A 20,941-nucleotide genomic window follows, 5' to 3' on the forward strand; every position below is an offset into this window, starting at 1 on the left:
GGGCTCGCTTTGAGCACTCCTGCCCCCTGATTTCTCCTGGCCAGAGAAGACACTTGTCAGAGGGTTTACTATCAGAAGGACGGATTAGTCCATCTACTCAACAGACTCTCTGAACAGAAAGACCAACAGCAATAGCTGGTCTGGAGCCAGCAAGGACCCAGCACCTCCTGGAGGCCTTCTTGTGATTTTAGGGGCTGATATTGCGGCACTGGGGCAATGCCTTAGCATAGACATGCTGGACTGGTGCATATGTGACTTGCTCTAGCACATTGGGGTAGCTACTCCAGTGGCCAGCGCCCCACAGCACTGGGTGGTGAAGGCACGGGCAGGACAGCCCGTGCAGAAAAGGTTCATTGTGTTGGAAGCAAGGAGACCTTTTCCCCATAATGCCCTGCACACAAGGAGTTGCATAAGCGACAGGCCCTTCCCTTGTCTCTGGCCTGCCTTCAAAATAGAACTGTTTGCAGGCCCAGGAGCTGCTCTAACCCCAGTTTATCTTCACGGGTCAGTGCAGGTTAAACTAAAGTGAGCTCAATCTTCCCCTGAAGAGAGCTTATGGTTCTGTACTAGTCTGCAGACAGCGTCCCTGGCACAATTTTAAATAGGGCCTGGCTTGACGCCTCCTTCTCAGCTCATAAACTTGTTAATTAGCCCCTAGTTCTACACTGAAACAATTAAAGCCAAGCACATGCCAAACAGTAATGAAGCCTGGGCACCCTGGTGGCATGGGTAATTATTACCCTCTCCATTTTACAGCCTGAACCATGCAGCCAGTCAGTAGCAGAGCCAGACATAGAGCCCAGGAGCTATGATCCCTGGTTCAGTGCTCTAATCACTAAGCCACATGCTCCTCACAGCCAGGAACAAAACTCAGGCGCTCTGGTTCCCAGTCCCCAGCTCATGCTGACAAGGTGCTGGCAACTGCTGGTGCTTTTATCACACATTGTAAAGCCCGGCTCTGCGAAGAATTAGATGACACAGCAGTGGATGTAAGCAAACTCCAAGGTGATCCCCACATGTGTTCAGGGCAGCACTGAGGGTTGGTAGGTGTTTTGGATCTCCCTGGCTAGGCTGTGAGGGTACCCCGCAGAACCTGGTTCAGACATACAGGAAGCAGTGCATGGAGCTGGCACGGCCAGCTAAAGAGCTTTCCTGAAGTGGGTGAATGGGCAAGGGCTAAACTGTCCCAATCCTCTGTGCCCAGAACCATCACTCAGGCTTGACTGATGCCTCCACCCCATCCCCACCAGTGCCTAGCACCCTCTCCCACCTATGCCCCCCCATCACCAACCACCTCCAGTGCCCTGCACCCACCCCATCACCACCCAGCCCCACCTAATCCTGCATCTGCCCCCCATCACCAACCACCTCCAGCGCCCTGCACCCACCCCATCAGCACCCAGCCCCACCTAATCCTGCATCTGCCCCCCATTACCAACCACCTCCAGGGCCCTGTACCCACCCCATCACCACCCAGCCCCACCTAATCCTGCACCTGCCCCCCATCACCAACCACCTCCAACATGGGGAATAGATGGCCAACCCTCTGTGGAGAAAGAGGTGGTTAGGGACTATTTAGAAAAGCTGGACGTGCACAAGTCCATGGGGCCGGACGGGTTGCATCCGAGAGTGCTAAAGGAACTGGCGGCTGTGATTGCAGAGCCATTGGCCATTATCTTTGAAAACTCGTGGCGAACGGGGAAGTCCCGGATGACTGGAAAAAGGCTAATGTAGTGCCAATCTTTAAAAAAGGGAAGAAGGAGGATCCTGGGAACTACAGGCCAGTCAGCCTCACCTCAGTCCCCGGAAAAATCATGGAGCAGGTCCTCAAAGAATCAATCCTGAAGCACTTACATGAGAGGAAAGTGATCAGGAACAGTCAGCATGGATTCACCAAGGGAAGGTCATGCCTGACTAATCTAATCGCCTTCTATGATGAGATTACTGGTTCTGTGGATGAAGGGAAAGCAGTGGATGTATTGTTTCTTGACTTTAGCAAAGCTTTTGACACGGTCTCCCACAGTATTCTTGTCAGCAAGTTAAAGAAGTATGGGCTGGATGAATGCACTATAAGGTGGGTAGAAAGTTGGCTAGATTGTCGGGCTCAACGGGTAGTGATCAATGGCTCCATGTCTAGTTGGCAGCTGGTGTCAAGTGGAGTGCCCCAGGGGTTGGTCCTGGGCCGGTTTTGTTCAATATCTTCATAAATGATCTGGAGGATGGTGTGGATTGCACTCTCAGCAAATTTGCGGATGATACTAAACTGGGAGGAGTGGTAGATACGCTGGAGGGCAGGGATAGGATACAGAGAGACCTAGACAAATTGGAGGATTGGGCCAAAAGAAATCTGATGAGGTTCAATAAGGATAAGTGCAGGGTCCTGCACTTAGGATGGAAGAACCCAATGCACAGCTACAGACTAGGGACCGAATGGCTAGGCAGCAGTTCTGCGGAAAAGGACCTAGGGGTGACAGTGGACGAGAAGCTGGATATATGAGTCAGCAGTGTGCCCTTGTTGCCAAGAAGGCCAATGGCATTTTGGGATGTATACGTAGGGGCATAGCGAGCAGATCAAGGGACGTGATCGTTCCCCTCTATTCGACATTGGTGAGGCCTCATCCAGAGTACTGCGTCCAGTTTTGGGCCCCACACTACAAGAAGAATGTGGAAAAATTGGAGAGTCCAGCGAAGAGCAACAAAAATGATTAGGAGTCTGGAACACATGACTTATGAGGAGAGGCTGAGGGAGCTGGGATTGTTTAGTCTGCAGAAGAGAAGAATGAGAGGGGATTTTATAGCTGCTTTCAACTACCTGAAAGGGGGTTCCAAAGAGGATGGCTCTAGACTGTTCTCAATGGTAGCAGATGACAGAACGAGGAGTAATGGTCTCAAGTTGCAGTGGGGGAGGTTTAGGTTGGATATTAGGAAAAACTTTTTCACTAGGAGGGTGGTGAAACACTGGAATGCGTTACCTAGGGAGGTGGTAGAATCTCCTTCCTTAGAGGTTTTTAAGGTCAGGCTTGACAAAGCCCTGGCTGGGATGATTTAACTGGGAATTGGTCCTGCTTCGAGCAGGGGGTTGGACTAGATGACCTTCTGGGGTCCCTTCCAACCCTGATAGTCTATGATTCCAGGGCCCTGCACCCACCCCATCACCACCCACCGCCCGCCATGTTCTGCACACACCCCTTGGCCCCCCCGCCTCGCTTTGGTCACGTGGTGGCGAGGCGGGCCCTCACGCATCGGCGGGGAACCCAGCGCGTCGCCGCCGGACGGGTCAAGGGCGACTCCCCGACACGTGACCTGGGCGTGGGCGCGGCGGCGCGGTGACGCAGGGGGCGGGGTGGCGGTAGTTGGCGCGCAGAGCGGCGGCCGCTGTCAGAGCACAACGGCGGGCGGGCGGGCCGGACGCGCCAGCAGGTACCGAGTGGCTTGGGGGGGAGGGCGCCGAGCGGGCGCGGGGAGCCCGTCTGCGGGGAGAGGGCGCCGCCTCGTGCCCCCCGCCGCCGCCCCCGGAGTGCCCTTGGCGCCGCCGCTCGGGCGCCTCAGGCGAGGGGAGGGTGGGGTCACGGGGAGTGACGGCAGCAATGGCCAATAAGGAGGCGGCGCGCTGCCATCCCCGCTGTGGCTAGGTCGGGCCGTCGGCGGGAGCTGAGGCGGGGCCGCTCGCTGATTGGATGGCGGGGGGCGGGGCCGCAGTCGCGAGTGGCCGAGACCCCAGCCCCGTGGAGGCCAGGAGCGCGCAGCCCCACGTGGAGGGAGCTGGGGCGGGGGTCCCCTCGCCCCTGCGGGGTCTGGGCCCTGCTCCCTGGAGAGGGAGCCGGCACCGTCACCCCGCTCGCGCAGGCGGGGAAACTGAGGCACAGAGCGAGTCAGGGGCCGGGCCGGGGCTGGAGCCCGAGCGCCCGGCCAGCTCTGCCCGGTCCCATCGGGGCTCGGCACTGAGCCACGCTGCCCTTTCCCCGCGTGGCGCTGTGGTTGGGTACCTCGGGGGCAGGCACGGGACCGGCTCATGGGGAAGCGGTTCCCCCCCGCCGCCGTAATGCTGCGGCCTAGTAGTGGCGAGCCCGTATCTCTCCCCTCCCGCGGGGTCTTGGTGCCTGGAGGTGGGAGCGGCCCTTTCCCTTCGCGGTCAGGTGGTGGCAGGAACAGCTTCCATGGCATCGGGTAGCTCCTAGCCAGAGGTCAGTATCGTGGTGAGAAGCCCCGAGTCCTTTTGCTTCTCGCTCCTTGGGGGTGGGTGCCAGCCTGCTCCCTCCAGCCTTTCCCAAGGAGCGTGCTTGTGGGTACCCTACTCACCTTCATGTTGACCTATGGTTGGTGGATTTTGCCTTGCTAGAAGTTATCTAACACAGTTACCAAGGCTGTGACCTCCATTTCCTCTTTTGCATGACTTAAACTCTTTCATGTAAACAAATTCCAGCCTCTGGGGAATGTGCCCTGCTTCTCTGCCTGGCACCTCCTAGCAAGAATTGGAAACTGTTAGGGCAAAAAGGAAGCTGCTGGTCCAGGCCTGACCCTTCTGGGCATTAACTATTGTGTGAGTCAGTGCTTGTCTTCCTGTGCAGCTGCTCTGCTGTCGCACTGCACATGAAGATGCTGCTGCACTGGCGGGAGAAGCAGCGTAATTAATCCACCTTTGCAATTAATCCACCTTTGCGAGAGGTAGCTGTGTTGGTGGGAGAAGCTCTTCTGTTGACATAGCGCTGTGTACACTGGGGCTGAAACCTGTGTTGCTCAGTGGTGTGGTTTTTTTTACACCCCTAAGCAATGTAGTTGTACCAATATATGTGTCTGTAGTACAGACTTGGCCATAGTCCTAGTCTTCAGTGAATGCTGTTAAATGTCCCTTCATGCCCACTTGGCCTATTTGAAAAAGAGAATTCTAATAGTGAAATTCAGCAGGTTTAATTGGCTCAAGTCAGGGAAGTGTAGGGTTGGTATGAAAAGTATTCTTACTGCTTGAATTACTGCTCTTCACTGCTTGATGTCATGATTTTGATTTAAAAATCTGATAGGGAGTTGAATGTAAGACACTCATTATACACAGAAGGTATGTTCTCACTGCAGTTAACAGAGATCTGGGAACCTAGATTGGCCAAGGTTGCATGTGAGCATCCACCCTGAGAAACCACACTCAAGTCAGACTGGTGAGCTGCATCTACTCTGATGTTTCAGTAACCTGGGTTAAGTGGTAGGATTTGTGGGGGTGTATCCCATGGTTCTTAGTACTGCACTAAGCTGCAGCGCTCTGTGATGTGAACCTCTGGCCAGGTAGTGGCATGCTGGGATGAGGATGACATCACTATTCAGAAAAAGAAAAGGAGGACTTGTGGCACCTTAGAGACTAACCAATTTATTAGAGCATAAGCTTTCGTGAGCTACAGCTCACTTCCTCAGATGCATATCGTGGAAACTGCAGCAGGCTTTATATATACACAGAGAATATGAAACAATACCTATTCCCACCCCACTATCTGTTACTCTGAAACCTATCACTATTCAGGTGTTTGTGGGCTGTGTGGAATGGGTTTAAATGCCAAACTAGTGTATATAAGCACTGAGTGCTGGTGCAGAAGAAGGGAGTGGGTAGAAAGATAGGAAAATACACCCCTGAGGGAATTGTGGGATGGTTTTGGAGGACTGTCAGCACTTAAGTTAAATAACTTGAGTTACAGCTAGATCCATACTACCAAATGAGCAGGTTACAGTCTGAATTAAAGCAGAACCAGGGTTCTGACCTGTACCCTCAACCAGATAAGGTAGTGCAGGCCCAAAAAACCTCCAAATCTGGGTCAAAGGTTTTTGTGTGTGGGTAGTAGGAGGCCTTGGACTAAAACCCACGTAAGCGCCTGTGTTAACTTGTAGCGAAGACATAGTTTGTCTTTGGATATCAGAAATGGCTTGCACAAAGAGGTGGACATATGCTGACAGTGGGGAGGAATGCAAGTGCCATTTTTATACACAGAATAGAATATGCTTGCTTTGCCTTTTAATAAAGTTGAAAAGTTTTGTTTTCATACAGATAGATCATTCTTGGTTTAAACCCTGTTGACTTCAGGGGAGTTATACATCGGATGAATGTGCACCATTCACTTTATTATAATACTAAACAGCTCAGCGATTGTATCTTGAGGGCAGAAAGCTATGACCTGCATAGATTCCTATAGGATAAATGTGATCAGGAACCTCATTTAGACAGAATGTCCTGCGGAAAACTCTTCAATATTTTTAAGAGAAGTGGTCAAGATTTTTTGGGGGTCATTTTTACCTTGTCATTTACTTTGTTATTAGTCCTGGTTGTAAGAGCTAATTGTCAGGAGTCTGTCTTTTTTTCAGTAGGCACTACTGAATAGCTTAAGGTTAAACAAACTGATAGCATGTGTTCTGTAGTTGTTTAGAAACTACTGTCCCATCACGTCTGGATCAGTTTGTTTAGTGGGGTTGCACTGAATATGTGTGTCAGGGTTTTAGTTATTGGGAACATGACTGGATTGACTTTCTTAGTGCATTTTTTTTTTTTTAACTCCAAATGAATTTTCAGCCCTAGCTGAGTGGAGGAAAAACTCACTCCATTTCCTGGTAGCACTATACTTAGTTGTCGTAGCTCCTGACCGAACCGTTCGAGGTGACCTTGAATAAGTACAGACCATCTTTAACAATAAAATGACTCTCTACAGCAGTAGTTAATGGTAAACATACTCAGACAGCCTCGGCCCCTTTCAACAAAAAAGTGCAAATTAATAGTTTTTACCAATATAAAAAAAATACAACTATCATTTGGTCACCTAGTAAGGAACCTGTGTTTTTAAAACTAATAACTGCACTTAGCAGTCTCAAAATATTTAACAAATGTTAGCAAAACTCAGACACTTCAAGATTTTTTCTTTCCTGTTACTCTGATTCTTAGATACATTGGGTTCATTGCACTTACTTAGCAGCCTGATTTTCCTCTAATCAAACATTAATTCTATTTAAATCCTCTGTTTGTTTGGCTTGGTTCTGATTTAACTAAAAACAATTCCGAAGTATCTATTTTCAATGGCAGGTTTCATTGACTCTTCTGGCTGCTTTGGGGCCAAATTAGTAGCTTAATCTACATTGTTTAATAGTATATTCTTGCATAGTTTGAACACTAGGTTTATTATGAATATTCTCATTCATTGATCTTTCAGTGAAAACAACTAAAAACAGGGAATTAGGGAAATTGTGAGTTCAAATCCAGCTTTAACGCTGCAGCCTTGCCCACACAGAAAGTTGTATATGTGATACGTTGTATGTTTTAATACTGTTTTAGTTAAACTGGTGCAGCTTTGTGTCTAAACTCTTATCAGTTTATCTTGTATCAGTAAACTTACAGACACAAGCTAAACTGAAGTATTTCATTTTAAACCAATATGAGTCCCCACAGACAGAAGTTGTAATGTTGTAACTAAGCTGATTCAAGTTAAACCTGTGACGCTTCTGTATATAGACAAGCTCAAGCACACTATTTGGAGCTGGACAGATCTCTTCTAAGCCAATGGATGCCTCAATTCTTAGGAGCCTAATAAGGACTTGTATACACAGAGTTGTTGCTGAATAACTCCATGTGTAGGCATTGTTATTTTGGAACAAGGGTGCCCTGTCCCTATTTTAAAGTGGGTTAAGCTAAACAGGAGCAAGGCAGTTTTGTTCCAAAATAAGAGTGTCTACACTTGGAGTTATTAAGAATAGCTATTGCTTGTTTCTACCTCCTTCACTGAGAGACGCAGAACCCCCATCAATTGCAGATATGAAATCAATAAACTTGTGTCCCAAAAGGCTGCCTTTTTTGTTTTATTGTGTTTGAAGCAAAACCATTGGGAATCTGGCAAGAGAGTTGGTGAGCTGTTGGCATACGAATAAGCAAAAGGCTAATAGAAATAAGATCGCTGCTATTTGTGATAGTAGCAATAAATTATATACAACAGTCAGATATTAATAAACAATTTTATTCAAAACTATGGCCAAAAGGGGAATCAGTAAAGATACCCTAGTTGACTTTTTTTAGTGGATTGTCTCTGTCACAGTTTTGACTCTCAGAAAGAACTTTCTGATGCTTCTCTAGAAATTGCAGAAATTACTCAGGCTATGAAAGAAATGAAGGTTGGAAAGACGCCTGGAGCAGATGGATTCCCAATTGAATTTTACAAAAAGTTCTCTGAAACTTTAACACCTAGATTATTGAATATGTTCAGTGCGGCCAAGAATGAGCACTCTCACCTACTCTAGCAGAAGCTGTTATTTCAGTTATTCGTAAACCTGGGAAAGAACTTGGACTATGTAGTAATTACAGGCCAGTTTCTTTAATCAATCGTGACACTATGATTTTAGCCAAAGTTTTTGTTATGCAATTGTACAAAGGTGTCTCACACAAGACAAGCTTGTCACATTAGACAGGTTCTAATTGGAATGCTTGGACCTGACTTTCAGAGATGTTGAGCTCTCACAGCAGTCATTGAGCACTGTAAGTGCTCAGCATCTTTGCAGGTCAGATCCAAAATGTCTTAGGACATGGCTACACTTGCAGATGTAGAGCGCTTTGAGTTAAACCCATCTTCAGAGAGTGCAGTAGGGAAAGCGCTGCAGTCTGTCCACACTGACAGGAACAAGTGCACTGGTGTGGCCACATTTGCTGCACTTGAAGCGGCATTGGGAGCGGTGCATTATGGGCAGCTACCCCACAGAACACCTCTTCCCATTCTGGCGCTGTGGCTTGTGGGAAGGGGGCGGGGGTTGCAGGGCATTCTGGGTCCTGTCCTAACACCCCGTCATGCATCGGTTCGCATCCCAGCAATCCCTGTGCTTCCGTCCACATTTGGTGCCATCTTTCAACGTTTTTTGTACTGCGTGCTCTGTCTTACCTTTCGGTCTGCGGGAATGGAGCCCAAACTGCTGAGGAGTATGCTGATGAGTCATAGAATCATAGAATAATAGAATATCAGGGTTGGAAGGGACCCCAGAAGGTCATCTAGTCCAACCCCCTGCTCAAAGCAGGACCAATTCCCAGTTAAATAATCCCAGCCAGGGCTTTGTCAAGCCTGACCTTAAAAACCTCTAAGGAAGGAGATTCTACCACCTCCCTAGGTAACGCATTCCAGTGTTTCACCACCCTCTTAGTGAAAAAGTTTTTCCTAATATCCAATCTAAACCTCCCCCACTGCAACTTGAGACCATTACTCCTCGTTCTGTCATCTGCTACCATTGAGAACAGTCTAGAGCCATCCTCTTTGGAACCCCCTTTCAGGTAGTTGAAAGCAGCTATCAAATCCCCCCTCATTCTTCTCTTCTGCAGGCTAAACAATCCCAGCTCCCTCAGCCTCTCCTCATAACTCATGTGTTCCAGTCCCCTAATCATTTTTGTTGCCCTTCGCTGGACTCTCTCCAATTTATCCACATCCTTCTTGAAGTGTGGGGCCCAAAACTGGACACAGTACTCCAGATGAGGCCTCACCAATGTCGAATAGAGGGGAACGATCACGTCCCTTGATCTGCTCGCTATGCCCCTACTTATACATCCCAAAATGCCATTGGCCTTCTTGGCAACAAGGGCACACTGCTGACTCATATCCAGCTTCTCGTCCACTGTCACCCCTAGGTCCTTTTCTGCAGAACTGCTGCCTAGCCATTCGGTCCCTAGTCTGTAGCTGTGCATTGGGTTCTTCCGTCCTAAGTGCAGGACCCTGCACTTATCCTTATTGAACCTCATCAGATTCCTTTTGGCCCAATCTTCCAATTGGTTTAGGTCCTTCTGTATCCTATCCCTCCCCTCCAGCATATCTACCACTCCTCCCAGTTTAGTATCATCCGCAAATTTGCTGAGAGTACAATCCACACCATCCTCCAGATCATTTATGAAGATATTGAATAAAACCGGCCCCAGGACCGACCCTTGGGGCACTCCACTTGATACCGGCTGCCAACTAGACATGGAGCCATTGATCACTACCCGTTGAGCCCGACAATCTAGCCAGCTTTCTACCCACCTTATAGTGCATTCATCCAGCCCATACTTCCTTAACTTGGTGACAAGAATACTATGGGAGACTGTGTCAAAGCTTTGCTAAAGTCAAGAAACAATACATCCACTGCTTTCCCTTCATCCACAGAACCAGTAATCTCATCATAAAAGGCGATTAGATTAGTCAGGCATGACCTTCCCTTGGTGAATCCATGCTGGCTGTTCCTGATCACTTTCCTCTCATGCAAGTGCTTCAGGATTGATTCTTTGAGGACCTGCTCCATGATTTTTCCGGGGACTGAGGTGAGGCTGACTGGCCTGTAGTTCCCAGGATCTTCCTTCTTCCCTTTTTTAAAGATTGGCACTACATTAGCCTTTTTCCAGTCATCTGGGACTTCCCCGGTTCGCCACGAGTTTTCAAAGATAATGGCCAGTGGCTCTGCAATCACAGCCGCCAATTCCTTCAGCACTCTCGGATGCAACTCGTCCGGCCCCATGGACTTGTGCACGTCCAGCTTTTCTAAATAGTCCCTAACCACCTCTTTCTCCACAGAGGGCTGGCCATCTCTTCCACATTTTGTGATGCCCAGCGCAGCAGTCTGAGAGCTGACCTTGTTAGTGAAAACAGAGGCAAAAAAAGCATTGAGTACATTAGCTTTTTCCACATCCTCTGTCACTAGGTTGCCTCCCTCATTCAGTAAGGGGCCCACACATTCCTTGGCTTTCTTCTTGTTGCCAACATACCTGAAGAAACCCTTCTTGTTACTCTTGACATCTCTGGCTAGCTGCAGCTCCAGGTGCGATTTGGCCCTCCTGATAACATTCCTACATGCCCGAGCAATATTTTTATACTCTTCCCTGGTCATATGTCCAACCTTCCACTTCTTGTAAGCTTCTTTTTTATGTTTAAGATCCGCTAGGATTTCACCATTAAGCCAAGCTGGTCGCCTGCCATATTTACTATTCTTTCGACTCATCGGGATGGTTTGTTCCTGTAACCTCAACAGGGATTCCTTGAAATACAGCCAGCTCTCCTGGACTCCTTTCCCCTTCAAGTTAGTCCCCCAGGGGATCCTGGCCATCCGTTCCCTGAGGGAGTCGAAGTCTGCTTTCCTGAAGTCCAGGGTCCTTATCCTGCTGCTTACCTTTCTTCCCTGCGTCAGGATCCTGAACTCAACCAACTCATGGTCACTGCCTCCCAGATTCCCATCCACTTTTGCTTCCCCCACTAATTCTACCCAGTTTGTGAGCAGCAGGTCAAGAAAAGCGCCCCCCCTAGTTGGCTCCTCTAGCACTTGCGCCAGGAAATTGTCCCCTACGCTTTCCAAAAACTTCCTGGATTGTCTATGCACCGCTGTATTGCTCTCCCAGCAGATATCAGGAAAATTAAAGTCACCCATGAGAATCAGGGCATGCGATCTAGTAGCTTCCGTGAGCTGCCGGAAGAAAGCCTCATCCACCTCATCCCCCTGGTCCGGTGGTCTATAGCAGACTCCCACCACTACATCACTCTTGTTGCACACACTTCTAAACTTAATCCAGAGACACTCAGGTTTTTCTGCAGTTTCGTACCGGAGCTCTGAGCAGTCATACTGCTCCCTTACATACAGTGCTACTCCCCCACCTTTTCTGCCCTGCCTGTCCTTCCTGAACAGTTTATAACCATCCATGACAGTACTCCAGTCATGTGAGTTATCCCACCAAGTCTCTGTTATTCCGATCACGTCATAGTTCCTTGACATCACCAGGACCTCCAGTTCTCCCTGCTTGTTTCCAAGGCTTTGTGCATTTGTATATAAGCACTTGAGATAACCTGTTGATCGCCCCTCATTGCCAGTATGAGGCAGGAGCCCTCCCCTCACAGACATTCCTGCCTGTGCTTCCTCCCGGTATCCCGCTTTCCCACTTACCTCAGGGCTTTGGTCTCCTTCCCCCGGTGAACCTAGTTTAAAGCCCTCCTCACTAGGTTAGCCAGCCTGCTGGCAAAGATGCTCTTCCCTCTCTTCATAAGATGGAGCCCGTCTCTGCCCAGCACTCCTCCTTCATGGAACACCATCCCATGGTCAAAGAAACCAAAGCCTTCTCTCCGACACCACCTGCGTAGCCATTCGTTGACTTCCACGATTCGACGCTCCCTACCTAGGCCTTTTCCTTCCACGGGGAGGATGGACGAGAACACCACTTGCGCCTCCAACTCCTTTATCCTTCTTCCTAGAGCCACATAGTCTTGCCAGCACGTCACGTTTGGCAGTCGAGTTATTATGATCCAAAGTGACAGTGAGGGCTCAGACGATGATATCGACTCAAGTAACGCATATGACGCAAGTTTGCGTGTGGCATTCATGGGCATGCTCACCACCGTGGAACACCACATTTGGGCTCAGGAAACAAGCACTGAGTGGTAGGATCGCATTGTCATGCAAGTCTGGGATGACGAGCAGTTGCTGCAGAACTTTCGGATGAGAAAAGCCACTTTCATGGGACTGTGTGAGGAGCTTGCTCCCACCCTGCAGCACAAGGACACGAGATTGAGAGCTGCCTTGACGATGGAGAAGCGGGTGGCTATTGCAATCTGGAAGCTGGCAACTCCAGATAGCTACCAATCGGTCGCTAAGCAGTTTGGAGTGGGGAAGTCGACCGTTGGAATCATGTTGATGCAAGTTTGCAGGGCCATTAATCGCATCCTGCTCAGAAGAACCGTGGCTCCCAATAATGTGCATGACATTGTGGATGGCTTTGCACAAATGGGTTTCCCTAACTGTGGAAGGGCGATAGATGGCACACACATTCCAATTTTGGCACCAGCCCAGCTAGCCTCCGAGTACATAAATCGGAAGGGGTATTTCTCTATGGTTCTCCAGGAGCTTGTGGATCACTGTGGGCGTTTCATTGACATTAACGCAGGCTGGCCTGGAAAAGTGCATGACGCATGCATCTTTTGGAACACAGGCCTGTTCAGGAAGCTGCAAGCCAGGACTTTCTTTCCAGACCAGAAGATCACTGTAGGGGAAGTCAAAATGCCTATTGTGATCCTTGGAGACCCCACTTACCCTTTAATGCCGTGGCTCATGAAACCCTACACAGGGAGCCTTGACAGCAGCAAGGAGCGGTTCAACAACAGGCTGAGTCGGTGCAGAATGGCTGTGGAGTGTGCTTTTGGCCGTTTAAAGGGCCGTTGGCACGCTCTGTATGGGAAGCTGGACCTGGCCAATGACAGCGTCCCTGTGGTTATATCCGCATGCTGTACCCTCCATAACATTTGTGAAGGGAAGGGTGAAAGATTCACTCGGGCATGGAACTCGGAGGTTCAACACCTGGAGGCTGAATTTGAACAGCCAGAGAGCAGGGCTATTAGAGGGGCCCAGCGTGGGGCTGCAAGGATTAGGGATGTCTTGAGGGACCAATTTGAGGCTGAAAGCCACCAGTAATATCTGGTGCCCTGCACAGGAATGAAGTGCAGTGGTTCCAATGTTAGTAGGAATCTGTGTTTGCTACGCTGACTTGCAGTACCTGTTTCTTTCCTGAGCTAAGGTATCTTACTTTATGCAATAATAAATAATGTTTTCAAAGCCAAAAAATCCATTTATTGAAAAGAAACACAACTGCTTGGGAAACAGGGCAAGGGGGTGGGGTGGGGAACGGTACAATCACAGATTTGCTTATGTCCTGTTATCATACTCAGCCTTCCTGTCTGGTGTGCTGTGCAATGAGTGCTGCACTTCAGGATGGCTGTACTGCATGGTGATGGGGGTTGAGTGCAGAGGGTAAGGGTCATAGTTTTTAGGGCTGGGTGGTGAAGCTACAGGTGTTGGAGGCAGCTGATGGCAGGAAGAACCCAGATGTTGGGGAAAGTGGGTTGGAGGTGTGATACAGCATGGCCAGAGGGCAGTAGGAGAGTGTTAGAAGGGAGCCTTATTCCCTGTAGAGGGAAGAAAGTTTGCTATAAATTAACTAAAGCACCTGAAGCCAGTCACATGATAAAACCATCCTGCTTCAATCAGACAAGAGGAGGAATTGAAGCAGGATTGGTGTTGGAGCAGAGAGCAGTTTGGAGGAGTTGAAGCAGAGGAGAGTTTGGAGAAGTGCTGCAGTGAGCTAAGAAGACCAAGACCCTAGGTAAAGGGACAGCTGGTTTGTGCAGAGGGAGGGCAGGAAGCCCCACAAGCTGAAGGGCAGGAGAGGGAAGTAGCCCAGGGGAAGGAACCGCTAGTTCTAGTGGTTTACTGCTATCCCTAGGGCCCCTGCACTGGGACCCAGAGTAGAGGGTGCGCCTGGGTCCCTCTCTCTCCACTCCCTCCTCTAGGACACTAGTGGGGCAGTTAATACCCCAGTTCAGGGGCAAGAAACGGTGCCCTGAACATCATCTCCCCCCCCAGAAGAGAGAGCGCAAGACCCATCAAGACCCATCATTTGCCACAGAGGTGATATGGGGGCACAAGGAAAAGAGTTTTGCGACAAGGGCTGCAGGGGGGGCGGGCTTGGTAGCGTTCCACATGCATGGCTACAAGTTTCTGGATCGAGTCCGCTTGGCGCTCCGTTATGCTTATCAGCCGATCTGTGCTTTGCCGCCGGAGCACCGCACTTTTGTGCCGGCGCCCCTCATTCTGCTGGCTGATCCTTCTTTCACTGTCCCGCCACTCCTGCACTTTTTGATTTTCATTACTTGAATGCTGCATTATTTCATGCAACATGTCTTCCTTGCTTCTACGTGGCATCTTTCTGATGCTTTGGAGTCTTTCAGCCAGTGATAACACGGACCCCTGAGATCTCAAGGTTGCATCTGTAAAGGCAAAATGCAACACTTAACAGAGGCAGCTTTGTTCACACCAGATAGAGCAATGATTCCCCGTACTTAAGGGCAAGCACAGGCTAAACAGTAGCATAATTTGCCTGTCCCAAAGCGAGTGCACATAATCCACAGGAGCCCCAAAATGGTGAGTAAGCACAGGGTCAAGCATGACTGATTGTTTCATGGCTGTACTGTCCTCTGGGTTTCTGTGCCTTGGGGACAGCCAACAGTGGCAGGGGGCTCTATACTGAACACTGTCCCCACATTTTCCACAGGAGTTCATCTTGGAAGATATCTCGCTGCTGAGGGTGACCTGGGAAGCAAGGGAGGGTCTTCTGCCACTATGCGGATTCCGCCCTGTCCCATATGCAGCTTGCCTGTGTGCAACAATGGTCCCCCCTGCCCCTCACGGCACAGTGGCTTGGATAAGTTAGCCTTACTGGGACAAGGAACACGGTGGCTCTCCCGAGAAATCTGCGCAAGCGCATTGCCCAAGTTCTGGATGAGACCTTTGAAGAGATCACTGAGGCCAGTTACCGTGATGTGAGAGGGCACGTCAATGCCCTATTCCGCATCTAGGCGTGCATTCAGCCCTAACCCTCCTCGCCCCAAGAGCCCGCACCAAATAACTTACTTCCCAAATTAAAAGCCGCTTACCGGGAACCTCCTCTGGTGTTTGTCCTTCCCCCAGCACTGGCTGCCACGACTGGCTACCTTCTTCCTGGCTCCTGACTGCGTTCATCTAGGGATTCCGGGGTGTCTTCCTCCACCTCAGCACCCTCGCTCCCACTTTTCTGCTCCTCCTCCTCCCGCCTTGTTGAACTGGGCTCTGAAGTGTCCATAGTGGTACTTGGAGTGGAGGTGGGGTCGGCCCCAAGTATCACGTCCAGCTCTTTGTAGAAATGGCAAGTCGCAGAGGCAGCACTGGAGCAGCTGTTTTCCTCGCGGGCTTTGCTGTAGGCATTCCACAGCTCCTTCACTTTAATCCTGCACTGCAGTGTGTCCCGCTCATGGCCCCTTTCCATCATGTCCCTTGATATCTGCCCGAAGGTATTGTAATTCCTACGGCTGGAGCTCAGCTGGGACTGGACAGCTTCCTCCCCTCAAACACTGATGAGGTCCAGCACCTCACCATTGCTCCATACTGGGGGATCGCCTGGCGCGTGGAGGCATGGTCACCTGGAAAGATTCACCAAGAGCACTCCACGCCTGGCTGAGCAAACAGGAAGGAGATTTTCAAAATTCCCAGAGAATTTAAAGGGCGTTTCTGACGGTTGGTCACCTGAGGGCAGGGCAGTAGAGTTCAAAGTGATGACCAGAGTGGCTAGCTCAGGCATTGTGGGACACGTCTGGAGGCCGATCAGAGTGCACTAACAGACCAGGGCGTCCACGCTGGCGCCGCAGTGTGGACAGGTAGTGAACTAGTGTGCCCTGGGCTCCTTTAATGCGCTGTAACTCACAAGTGTAGCCACTTGTTGGGCACCTAAATTAGAGGCTACTCTATAAGAAAAGTTGGTCCATAAGCCTCTCAGCATGAGGTAACTTCCATGAGGTAAAATCCTAGTGAAGACAAGGCAGTTTGTAGTTTTTCAAACAAGTTAGCAGGTCAACTTAAAGGCTATGTTTTCACTGCTAAAAAAAGTGTGGGTAAGCGGGTTAGAGTGAGTTATTTTGCTGTAAGATGCCACTCCTTTCTGTCAGAGAAGACATAGCCATAGACTGGGAGGGAGCTTAGGTGCTAAGTCATGTGAGAAACTGCAGCCTACCTTATCTTCACCACCCCTTAACTAACTCAAATTAAGAGCATACCTTTTTTCCTAGTGAAGATACAGCATAGGGTTGTGGCCTTTCAGTTCTTAGTCCCTGTTCTGAGACCTCTAACAAAGGAACCTGTTGCTAGGAGCCTTTGATGTGAACACCTGCCTCCTAGGAGCAGAACTGAGGCCCTAACTCATTTCACAGGTGTCATTTGCTAATGTGACCGACCGCTCTGTATCCTGTCACAAGTTTCCTGAGGCATTCAGTTCCATGACCTGTGTTCTTTGTCTTCATGAGCTCCCTTTTTAATAGTGCTGTGATGGGTGCATAGCAAGAAAGGTACTATACTTTTCAACTAGCACTCGACTGAATTTGGGCCAAAAGCACAATGATTGCTGAATGAGCAATGCAGCAAAATTGTATTTAGAAGAAAAAGTGCTGTTCCTGTTAACCAGTTTAAACTCTCAGCCAGTGCCTGCTAAATAGGAAAGAGGATAATGGAAAATGTTTCTAAGCTGGGTTCATGTAACTGAAGTTGTTTTCTTGTGGCTTTGGCTGTGATGGAGAGTTGTGCACTGTTTGAGTACATAGTCTTCACATTAGATTGGAACTGACAAAGTGTGACATTGAGCACTAAAATCCAGCTGCCAGACAAACGTTGCCAATGCTCAGCTAGGGATAGATCTGTTTTGATGTCCATTTAATGGGCACTCAGTGAACAAACTTAGGGGGTTTTTTTTTGTGAATGTTTTGTAAACCAAAGGCTTAACCACAATCTCCTCCCCATCTTCCTCCAAACATTTTCTCAAACTTGCAAGCCAGTATGCTGTGGAAGTAATTTCCAGGAAGTAATTCCCAGCTCGTGTGTCACTGTCTTAGGAAGGTCACTAAAGGCAGTTCTACACTACCGTAGGGATCAGTGCTCTGAGATCGTTACGCTGGCGGTCGATTTAGCGGGTCTAGTAAAGACCTGCCAGGTCAACTGCAGATCGCTCTCCAGTCAATCTCTGTACTCTACCCCGGACAAGAAGAGTAAGGTAAGTTGATGGGAGATTTTCTCTCGTTGACCCCCTGGAGTGTATACCCCATGGTAACTCGACCTAAGGTATGTCGACTCCAGCTACGTTATTCACGTAGCTAGAGTTGCATAGCATAGGTTGACTTACCATGGTAGTGTAGACATAGTCTGAGTGGTCACTGCCTTTCTTCTTCTTAAGATGGGTTTTAAAAAAAAAAAAAAAACTGCTTGGTATTCTGTGGCCTAATCATAGCTCTGCTAACACATTCAGTTGTTTTATCTGTGCAACTAGATGCCGTCATAACTTTTTCACAGTCATTCTTTTTTAAAGGGGAGTGAGTGTTTATCTCAAGCACTTGATTTGAAATGTTAACAGGAATAGCTGGTGAGGTGAGCAAAGGTGTAAGGGCCAGATTTTCAAATGTGTTCCATCCACTCCCATTGAAAAAATTTTCCTTTTTTTTTAAATGGGAAAAGGCAACTGTAAAAGGAATTTGGCAGAAGGACCAGAAATTATCTGAAGCTTTTTTTGAAGTCGACTTGATAATTATAGTACCTTCTCAGCTGAATTAATGTCATAGAATCATAGAATATCAGGATTGGAAGGGACCTCAGGAGGTTATCTAGTCCAACCCCTTACTCAAAGCAGGACCAATCCCCAACTCAATCATCCAATATGCTTTAGGCATAAAATAACTTGAGGAGTCTGGCTAACTAAGGCTAAGTCTTCACTGCAAAAAAAAAAACTGCATTTTTTTTTTTTAAATGTTGAGATCGCTGTCTTGATGTAAAATCGTAATGGAGAAAAGGCACAGGTAGTTTTTACATCAAGGTTGCTACTTGTGGTCAACCCTATGATCTCTCCTCTCCACCTGGAGTTTACCTCCATGTAGCTACACAAAGGCAAGAAATATTTTTGTCTTGTCTCCACTAAGATTTTGCTTTGAGATGTTAAAATGGAACCTTTTATTTTTTTCAGTGAAGAGAGAACCTCTGAATTCCAGTCCTCCACTCTCAAAAAGTGGAAATATGGGTTTCTAGCTATCTCTCAGCATTCTTAGTTGGTCAGCAAATCCATTAAGACTTTGTCCTTTTATACTTCTCACATGTAACTCCTTTAATTTTGCCTGATGATAGCTGATAATTTTTGCCCTGAAGCTTTAAGGACCTCTTCCTAGTGCAAGTAGGGACCAGTGGAGCACATGCTGTGAAATGCCGTGCATGCACTGTGCTGCAAGGAAGGACTGTTTTTTCCCTATTTCAGAAGTGAACACTAGTAAGGGCAAAAAGGTGAAGAGAACTGCAGAGAGGTGGGAATGGGAATAAAGTTCATCAGAAGTGTTGCTGTCTGAGTGGCAGTCTTAATCGCATGAAATAACCACTTTGCAGCCACTGCTTCCCATTAGTTATAATTACATTCTCTGGTGGGGTGCCTGCTCCTGTCAATAAATCCCAGTTCCCCACCATCCCCTTTGTTTATAATCATCCTTATCTCTTCTCTAACCTTGCTTCTGGTGGTCTTTGTCAGGAACCTAGTGACCAGCTTTCTCTGATCAAATTTACAGCCAAGATTTCCCTCCTCCATTCCTGTGCCCCGACAAGTATAAATGATGAGATCTTTCTCCTTTTGTCAGCTGTCATTAGAAAAAAATAGAACATCTATTCACAATGTAGTTGTACTTGATAACTGTGGAACTTACAAGTTAAGATATTAAATTCAGTTGCACCTGATATAAATTGAAAACAAAATAGGGGAGAAAAAAGTTGATGTTAGGTTTGATTGACAAATTTACATGTTTGGCTCAAAGCCATAAGTGATAACTACCCCCCCCCCAAAAAAAAAAAAAAGCTATTCCATTTTCTACTTTAAATTCCCTTCCCCTAATGACTGCCTGCGACTTGCTGGGGTGATAACCCAAAAGGATACTAGTCCATATCTTAAATTAGTAGTTATCCAATGCCAATACCTGTATTAAACTATTGGTTTCAAGTAGCCTAATTAGAAATCAGATTATGTAGGGGATGCAGTGTGGCCTCATGGATGGAGCATTGCACTAGGACATGTTAGTGGCTCTGCTACTGGTCTGCTGGGTGACCTCTCTGTGCCTCCATTTCCCCATCTGTAAAATGGAGATTGAGACTGATCTTTGAGAAGGGCTTTGAGATCTATGGATGAAAAATACTAAACAGCTAGGTGGTTATTAGGTTGATTTCTCTTTGTATACTGTGCATTGTTCTTCTGTAATGTCTAAAATACTTCTTATTCCTATACCAACAGGAGCTTGTGAGCGGCTACAGGACAAAAATGTTTCACTTAAGGACTTGTGCTGCTAAATTGAGGCCGTTGACGGCCTCACAGACTGTTAAGACAATTTCTCAACACAAGCCAGCAGCACCACGGACGTTTCAACAAATCAGGTGCTACAGTGCACCTGTTGCTGCTGAGCCATTTTTGAGTGGGACTAGTTCGAACTATGTGGAGGAAATGTACTATGCTTGGCTGGAAAATCCCAAAAGTGTACATAAGGTAAGGAGGAGCACCTGCCCCAGGATATTGTTGCTTCATCGCCTCTGTGTGTGCATGTGTGTGAGAGCCAAATGGCATGTTCAGGTAAGTGCAAATGTCCAGAAGGAATGTGGCACGAAGAGCCTGTGAATCATGAATCATCAGTTCTACGTCTGCTTTTGCGAAAAGAATCAACAGCATTTAGCTGAACAGTAGCAAAACAATATGATTTGTCTTTGTTCTGGATTGAATCTGACAAGCCCAGAGCATTCCGTCAATATTGGATATTCCACTTCGGGAATCAAACATGGATATGAAGAGGAGGAGTTGCCTTTCTTGGGAATCCCCCCTTTTGCTGAGCTGCTGCTTTTCCTTTGATGAAATGTAGGGAGAGCAGGGAGGAGGGAATTGAGTTCAAATTCTGATCTTTGTCCATTCCACTATTAATATGTAATTGTGCTCGATGCTGCTGTATTTGTTTTATGTGTAAGTACACTGACTCTGCTTTAGAGTTGTTCTTATAACACCATTTGGATGGCAGAAATGTGGCTAAAAAATTCAGCCTGCCACTACAACCTGGTGATGGGACTGGTTCAAATCCCCCATTGTGGTGAGCAGTGATCTTTCTACCAGCCATTTCTTAACTTTCCCTCAAGCAACTAACTTAAGAAGCTAACTGTTATAAGGTTGAAAGGTGCAGAACTGTAGTGGACATTAGTCTACGCAGAGTTTATATCGGGGAGCATGCCACCTCAAAATCTGTCACTAACGTACACGTAGCTTTGGGCTAATGGCCATCAGAATACAATCAAATTTAACATGCTCCCTGTGTTAAATTATTATACACTGAAACTTGTAGCCCTATTAGAAGGCCATATTCAACCATAT

General features: G+C 47.9%; 1 protein-coding gene across 6 annotated transcripts in view; it reads left to right on the forward strand.

Annotated features, from left to right (window-relative positions):
- Window positions 1–3,312: 3,312 nt before the first annotated feature.
- The window catches only part of OGDH (oxoglutarate dehydrogenase), a 136,164-nt gene continuing 118,535 nt past the window's right edge, over window positions 3,313–20,941 (forward strand). For 5 of the 6 annotated variants that reach the window (XM_073325334.1, XM_073325336.1, XM_073325332.1 and 2 more), the window contains exons 1-2: window positions 3,313–3,420; window positions 19,826–20,074. In XM_073325334.1, the coding sequence (XP_073181435.1) occupies window positions 19,853–20,074 (222 nt within the window). In that variant the 5' untranslated portion in view covers window positions 3,313–3,420; window positions 19,826–19,852. Of the gene's footprint in view, window positions 3,421–3,686; window positions 4,185–19,825; window positions 20,075–20,941 lie in introns of those variants that run through there. The other variant, XM_073325333.2, reaches the window with a different exon arrangement.

This window comes from Lepidochelys kempii, chromosome 26 (genome assembly GCF_965140285.1).
Source record: "Lepidochelys kempii isolate rLepKem1 chromosome 26, rLepKem1.hap1, whole genome shotgun sequence".
NCBI lineage: Eukaryota > Metazoa > Chordata > Testudines > Cheloniidae > Lepidochelys > Lepidochelys kempii.